The sequence below is a fragment of the Nymphaea colorata genome, chromosome 8 (genome assembly GCF_008831285.2).
Source record: "Nymphaea colorata isolate Beijing-Zhang1983 chromosome 8, ASM883128v2, whole genome shotgun sequence".
NCBI classification, from domain to species: domain Eukaryota; kingdom Viridiplantae; phylum Streptophyta; class Magnoliopsida; order Nymphaeales; family Nymphaeaceae; genus Nymphaea; species Nymphaea colorata.
This window is the reverse complement of record NC_045145.1, coordinates 13,237,430-13,245,352: the sequence shown is the minus strand read 5'-3', so window position 1 is coordinate 13,245,352 and position 7,923 is coordinate 13,237,430. Positions and strand designations below refer to the sequence as shown.

General features: G+C 37.9%; 1 protein-coding gene and 1 non-coding gene across 9 annotated transcripts in view; one reads left to right on the top strand and one right to left on the bottom strand.

Moving 5' to 3' along the window:
* Positions 1 to 630: 630 nt before the first annotated feature.
* LOC116258672 (rho GTPase-activating protein 7-like) overlaps positions 631 to 7,923 on the bottom strand; it is a 30,648-nt gene continuing 23,355 nt past the window's right edge. For 3 of the 8 annotated variants that reach the window (XM_050079114.1, XM_050079115.1, XM_050079113.1), the window contains 7 exons: positions 5,296 to 5,356; positions 5,128 to 5,211; positions 3,387 to 3,500; positions 3,145 to 3,317; positions 2,828 to 2,906; positions 2,050 to 2,202; positions 631 to 1,623 (listed from right to left, as the gene is read on the bottom strand). In XM_050079114.1, the coding sequence (XP_049935071.1) occupies positions 1,552 to 1,623; positions 2,050 to 2,202; positions 2,828 to 2,906; positions 3,145 to 3,317; positions 3,387 to 3,500; positions 5,128 to 5,211; positions 5,296 to 5,356 (736 nt within the window). In that variant the 3' untranslated portion in view covers positions 631 to 1,551. Of the gene's footprint in view, positions 1,624 to 2,049; positions 2,203 to 2,749; positions 2,907 to 3,144; positions 3,318 to 3,386; positions 3,501 to 5,127; positions 5,212 to 5,295; positions 5,357 to 7,923 lie in introns of those variants that run through there. The other 5 variants (XM_050079117.1, XM_050079116.1, XR_007574081.1 and 2 more) reach the window with 5 other exon arrangements.
* LOC116259752 (U6 spliceosomal RNA) lies at positions 6,601 to 6,701 on the top strand. The gene has a single exon (XR_004173966.1). It is a non-coding gene; the product is annotated as a U6 spliceosomal RNA (small nuclear RNA).

The window sequence follows — 7,923 nt, the reverse complement described above, 5'->3', positions numbered from 1 at the left end:
AACTGTTTATATTCCGTACAAAAATTGTACAGATGGGTTGCAGAATGCCGAAAGGACTTTCGAAGACCAAAAAAAGGTGGCATATAGTTTTGCTAATCGCAACGTTAGGTGCACTGTTACTAAATCCAAAATCAACATCAGATCTAAAATATTTCCAGAGCTGGAATTAAATGTACTATGCAACTATTAAGGTTAACACATTCCGTGGTGTCTAAATATTGATGCCATCTATCAGCGTTTGGGGTAGAGTAAACTCCCCCAAAGAAAAAGGGAAAAAGGAATCCGTGGGTTTTTATCATTCCAAAATCCCATCATTTATTGAATCTTCTAAAGAAAATTTCTACTTATAACAAGGCAAAACTATCCTTCATTGGAACAAGGCAAAACATTCACATGGAATATTTCGGGCTGAACATGACACTTCGTACGATACTTTTAGGAGGAAAGAACATCCGAAGGCCTAGAAAAGGGCGGTAGATAGATTTCAAGACAAAGTCGTTAAGGATTTGAAAAGAAATCGTACAGATCTATAACCTCCTCATAGAAAGGAGAAATTTACCCTGAAATAATTCGTATGGCGAATTAAATTTTACACCCAGAAACTTAAAAAGTTTTACCCACTAACCAAACTCTCCCAAAAGAAATCGGATTTCCTTTTTCCATCTCACAACGTTAGGGGCCGTACATTATTAAATCCAAAATCAACATCAAACCTAAATATTTCTGGAGTTTGAACGAAATCTAATATGCAAATATTACAGTCAATACGTTCTAAGTGTCTAAACATCTAACGTGATCTATTCGCGTTGGAGAGAATAAATACCCCCAAAAAATGGAAAAAGCTCAGATGGCAGCTCTGTACCCATCAGGTTTTTAGCTTCCCAAAATCCCATATTTTCTTGAATCATCTAAATTACGTTCCTGTCGCCTGGGATATCACAGGCGGAGAAAGAACCCCAAAATTTTCCATCCATCCTGATCTCTCTATTCATCTTCAGACCGGCGATCGTCCATCCACTGTGGCCAGAATTGTCCAGAAATTTTTCTGATAAGCATTCCAGTCTTGCTGAGCGTACAATATCAATAATATACATTATGACCATGCATATCATCGTAATATGCGCGCTTAGAACGCGTCGGAAAAGGGACAAATTTTGAGACAAAATAGCCAGTGGATCTTTTTTCCAGCTTCTTCACGTCAGCGAAACATTGTGTCACCAAGGCAGAAACCTTTTTTCTGTGGACGTTGCTTCATTTTGCTTACGCCCATAAGCTCCCCTTTCTCTTGCAAACTAGAAGAAAGCTTGTACAATCCGAAGGGCAAGAAATACAAACCCTGTGGGCCCATAGCCGCTAGTAGATAATCCAGTTAGTCTTTGACGGGTACTTGTAAATAGTTACAATCGGCTGGATGCAATGTTGAACCGAGAAGCTGAGACTGAAAAGCGGCAAAAAGCAGCAGACGTTTTTACTCCCGGCCACTGAAGAAGGTGATAGAAGCTTTAACTGCTACAAGGATACGTGGCTTGCTTATCCTGAACAGAAATATATCTATTTGTGTGAACTTGTCCCATCTTTCCCATCAAGGTTGTGAAGCTCATTTAAAAGCTGATATCGCCGTTCCTTCAAAAAATCAAGTCTAGTTGTCAATTCTACCAGTACAGAAGATATGAAAGCTTGTTCCTGGAGTAGCCGTAGGATGCAGTGTTAAAGCTCACTCTTTTGTTTCAGATAAAAGAAAATTAAAACTATTGAAAACTTTACACTCTCCCGTCTAAAGCTAGATATGGAAAGCAACAGGCATTAAGCAATCTAAAGATGTAAAAACTTGGTGAAAAAGGTCATATGGAGGATAAGACAACAAGATAGCTTCCGATAAAAAGAAAAGGTATGTTAAGTAAGCACTTAATGCTAAAAGGCTGGACCCAAGCACAGCAGACCATCAGGTACTTTATCTTCCCAAGCATTTTACCAAATCCATCCTCCGAAATCTTGCAGAAAATAGATTAAACGTAAGGTTGATGCAAATATGCAAAGAAAGAAACATACTTGATTTTTTGCAAAGGGCTCCTTCACCAAATCAGAACTAAACATGGATCTACTTGTCAAATCTTGTTGTTTCCGGTGGGGTTGTCTGCTCTGAACAGAAGGTATTAATTGCGTTTTCACAGCTCTGGAGTCACAACTGAGGAAGACATCCTGCTGCCAACAAGGAAATGGTAAGAGAGAGAAAGGAAAAGAGAAATGAGGAAGAGGTGAGATTTTACATCCTCACACAACCCATTTATATAGTGATCCCTCTACACATTTTACAAGAATCTAGAATGAAACAATCACAATAATCTAGAGCCTAGAGTGAATCAACACAATAACCTAGAGTCTAGAATAAAACAATTATCACAATAACCTAGAGCCTAGACTCAAGCAACACAATAACCTAGAGTCTAGAAAGAAATAATTACAAAAATTACAATCATAACTCTGCCTAGATAAATGCGTTCAGACATGGTAAGACGTGTTGGATCTGAATCAGTAGACGTGTTGGATCTGGATCAGATTAGATCCAACATCTTATCACCTAGATGCTTCAGGATTCCATATGTTTCAATTGTCACAGTTTTGCGCAAGATAGGCAGACTTTGTTCAGTTTTACAAGGCCAGAAACAGGAAGTCAAGATATTTATAGTTGTGTTTCAGCAGAAATGAGGCAAGTTTTACAAGGCCAGAAACAGGAAGTCAAGATATTTACAGTTGCGTTTCAGCAGAAATGAGGCATGATGGCCACTTTAAGCTGGCCCCTGCTATAGCTACACTAGTAAGCCAATACCTTTACTTCATTTTTTTTTTTAGTCCCTTCGTGAAGCAGTACATCATTACCAGTCCCTAAAATTTGTTGCTGAACCTTCCTGACATCAAGCAACATACAAAAAAATAACACAATCGTTATGCTTCTAATCCATCTAATAATTAAAGTCAGAACAAAAATTTGGACAAAGCTTCATGCCAAATAATATCATGTAATAGATATCAAAACGTGCACTTCCATCTCATTTCAGCACCTTGGAGTGTAGCAGGAAAAAAATTCTAGCCACCTAAGCAAAAATGTGTAACATAAACTCAGGGCTGGAAGAACACAAGTCATACTGTGTGATTTCATGCTTTTGAGCATGCAAATCATGGCCACAAGACTTGCAGAACGAACTATGAATATGCCGATGCTGTTGGTTGAGCTGCAAATGAAGATCAGCAGCCTTCTGTTTCAAGTTTACTACATCTGCTTCAGCAAGAGCAATTTCCTCAAGTTCTGCTCGTATCTGCTACAGGGAGAAAATATTAGTACGCAAGTCATTTATAAAATGAACAAACAGTGGAGATAAAAAACCAACCTTAATATCCATACTAGAAGAGGCCAAGTAATTCTGTGGAGGCATGTTTAATCCAGCCTCTATAGTAGCCCTAAGGTCCTTCTCTCTTTGCAACTGTTCTTGCAATCTAGCCACCTGTGATTACCATTATTACTTAGAACCATCAAACATTGAGGATTAAAGAGAAAAACTAATGACTTTAATTACTTTGATACACTTTATCATTTCCACCTAATTAATCCGAAAATATCTCTCAATTCATTAGTTAAAATTTACATGACAAGACATTAACAAGTTCATCAATTCCTTTATTTGGTTTTACAACCAAGAATGCTTCACCAGGGAAGCATTTTTTACATAGGAATATGTTGTAACATTTTTAAATGCATTAGGGGTCAATGACTTTTCAAGAACTAAAAAACTTGTGCACATTGTATCCATTAAATGAATTATAAAAAACAAATTTGTGTTTTATCATTGAAAAAATAAAGTTATGGAACAAGTACATAAGAAATGCACCTCCCTCCTTTATGTATAAAAGAATAGTCAATAAGTACATTTGTGTTAAAAGTAAGAATAGCTAATTTAGTAATTTGTTATGAGTAACAGAATCTAAAGTAGCTTCTTCCGTCCTGCCAATTGATAAAGAAGTCAATGAAAAGTAAGACGAGTAAAATATGAGAGCAAGTCTAGAATATAAGTAGGGCTGCACACGAGCCGAGTCGAGCTCGAGTTCAGCCAGCTCGAGCTCGGCTCGACTTATATTTAGTCAGCTCGAGCTCGACTCGAGCTCGACACGAGCTTGATGACTTTAACTTGAACTCGACTCGATAAATTGTTTCCAAGCTCGAGCTCGACTCGAACGGCTCGACTCATTTATTTCTTTCTCCACACGCGATTCCTTCAACACCTGCCATAAATGCCATGGCTCGTTTTACAACACCCAGTGTCATCGATAATGGCATTGCATTAAATGCGGCGGGAGAAGGGAGAAAGGGCGTGGGAGAGAAAAGAGAAAAAGGGAAGAGAGATAATGGCATTGGCATTAAATGCGGTGTGCGGCGGGAGAAGAGAAAAGGTATGGGAGAGAAAAGAGAAGAAGAGGAGGGAAGAAAAATGAGAGGGAAAAAAACGAAAAAAACGAGAGGGAAACAAAATGAAGAAAGAAGAAAACTTAAAAAAAATTAAAATTGAGTCGAGTCGAGTTTAATCGAGTCGAGCTTGACTAACTCGAACTCGACTCATTAACGTACTCGAGTTTAACTTTCAGCTCGAACTCGACTCGTTTATAAACGAGTCGAGCTCGAGTCGAGTTTTTTCGAGCGAGTTCGAGTCGAGCCCGAGTTGGCTCGACTCGTTGTGCAGCCCTAAATATAAGTATATAACAAGCCATGAGTAAACTAAGAACATCTGGAAACTGTAACAATGGAGCAAGTCAAAGAAGTGGATGGGGAAAAAAATAATTGGACTTGATCAGGCTTAGTACAACTTTGGAATATTTTGAATAATGATTCATCCTCCTCAACCTTCATAATTTTAAACATGTTTAAGCCATGTGGAGTGACATACATTGGTTGTGTGAAAAAAGGTGTAGCCACTTTCTTTGGCGTGTCCACATAACACAAATTAGAGGAACAATAGGCAGTGGTGAAATTGTTATTCATAACGTAACAAACACTTCCTTCCCTCCTCTGCCACACCCCACCCTGCAAAACCCTAACACCCCTCCCTTTCTGTCCCACACATGCATGCATACACTTACATCTTGCTCAAGTGCTAATCGACGCTCATGTAAAGCTTGCTTCCTCCTCTCCAAGCTTGCTTGCAAGATTGCATTCCCCTTTGCCTACAGATGAAGACAACTTGGTCACTCAAGATAACTGAAGCAACAGTTTGCTACCAATAGGAAGAACATGTGTTTAATGTTCACCTCCTTTGCAATTTTGTTTTGAAGATCATTTTTAGTGATCTCAAGCCTTTGAATCATAATCCTGAAAATGAGCACAATTCATTAAGTGTGTAATATAATATAAGCCCTGAAAACCAACATGTAATGAATTTCTGAAAACAACTATCTCAGCATGAAGGCCTTAGGTAATGGTTCAACATTTGGATATTTTTACTATATAAAAATACATGCCTTTCAATGAAATGGATATATGTCTATTAATAATGTGCAACTGTACTTTGTTACCTTTGAGAAATTTTGAAGCAATTTGTTGCCATTGAAATGAGTCCCACAAACACATACACACACACACACACAAAGAGAGAGAGAGAGAGAGAGAGATACAGCTTGTGTGGTTTGTTCAACATTGATAGGGTTGACTAAACTAAAACCATAGTCACCATGAGAACAATATATCTGCTGCTAACGGTGACGTATTCTTGGTTCACTGTATAGGTCACCAGAAGGGAGAATGCTAAAGAAAATGTATAAGGGTATAAGCTACAGACCTAATAGGAGTTAAATATTCTGTATCATTACAGAAATTGAAGAAACAGATAATTTTTGAGTTAAGTGAGTCTATCTATTGACACTTGACATCCCTTTCAACCATCTGTTGGTGTCTTCTTGACCCTCAAAGAACCATATCGCGAGGCATATATTTTAATATGTCACATGGGTACAGGTGCCAACATGGGCATTGGTATGAACATTGGCACGAGATAATTTCTAAAAAACTTGGATGCGGTGAAATGGCCATATATACATACATACATGCATGTATATAAACTAACAATATTTTAGACAAATAAACACATAAATTCATTGTTTGCATTCATAAAATATGTACTAAATAAAAGTGTCACGACCTATTTTGGCGGATCTCAACTTACTCCCTAGCAGCTTTGGTTTCAGCCACAAAAAAGGCTAAGAACCCAAGATAACCAATCACTTAAGAACCTCATTTATAAGTCTCCCAAGAGTCTTCACAATCTTAGATACGAGACTAAATTTTGGTGTGTTACAATCTAGTCCCTTAAGGCACACACATCCATGCATGTGGGACCTCAAATTCAAATGTTTAACTAGTTCTGATACCAGTGTAATAACTTGGCCCACTCCCAAACCGGACTCAGGCTCTCGGTTTGATGGATCTCAACACGGCCTCTAACAACTTCACTTTCAGCCTTAAAAAAGATTAGGAAGTAGGACAACCAACCACTTAACAATCTCCCTTATAAGTTTCTCAAGATTCCATACAATATTAGGTTATTAGATACAATATTAAACTCTTTGGAGACATCCACTAAAATTGGAATGATACAAGAAGATTAGCATGGCCCCTATGCATGGATGACATGCACAAATCAAACATTTGGTTCAGTGGTATTAGTGATAAGTTCAACCCTCAAACCTGGGGTCCCACACGCACGGATGTGTGTGCCTTAAGAGGGTGGATTGTAATACCCGAAAAGTTTAGTCATGTATCTAAAATTGTGGAGAATCTTGGAAAACTTATAAAGGGAACTGTTAAGTGATTGGTTCCTATCTTTTTAAGGATTGGAGCCGAAGTTGCTAGGGGGCAAGTTGGGATCCGCTAGACCATAGGCCCAAGCCTGGTGTGGGTCGGCTCTTTTCAAAGTGGCTTGCTCATTTTGCATCTTTTATATGGAAGGCAAAGAGTTAGTTGGTTCTCATTGTGAAATAAACCTGAAGGCAAATCATCCAACCATGCATATGTAGAACATTAAAAAAACTCAAAACTTCAATAACCAACATGCTGACAATGTCAGCCACCCAGATGTTCTGGTGTAGTTCAATGCCTATTATGCTTGGTCTTGTTTTGATGAACTATAGGATTTACCCATCAGAATGCCCTTCCATTCTTCGCTAATTTGGCGTGGTCGAGAACGACAAAACGAGTAAGCCCTTTTCACTAAGTTGGCATGGTCTAGAATGACAAAACTGTTTATTGGTAAGAGATAATGTGATCGTAATTTATCAAATATATTGAAAATAGCTGCCCTAGTGAAAGGAACATGATGGTAGATCCATGTACCTTCTCTATCTAGGAAAAAGATCTCTTGCTATGCTCATGGCCAAGCTTAAATGAATTCGTTCCTTCATAAATTGAGCAATTCATATATAAAACAAATTAAAAATCCCCAGAAGAGATTATGGATATGACCTTGAATTTTTTTATTTGCATGGAGAGGTCAGAGAACTAAATTATGCTTTGAAGCATGCTTCAAAATATCAGATATATGAATAGAAGTTTTTTTCTTTGTCATAACAAATTTGTTGCTCGAATGACTTAGGAAGTTATCAATGGATTGCTTCAGTAATCAAGAAATAAACTGTTCAAAAGTTGAGCAGTATTTTCTAAAATGTCCCATACTCTGAACTTCGCCATTGGACGTAGGGCATCCTGTTTACCCCACCCAAATTGCGTGCCCACATGCCAAAGCCACAAATATGATTTTCAAGACTTCAACCTAATAAATTATAGCTTGATTACATATTCCCATCTTCAAATGAGCACATGATCAAGCATTTATAGTTTAAAATTAATGTACATTTGGGTTTACAATTTCAACAGCATTATCAACT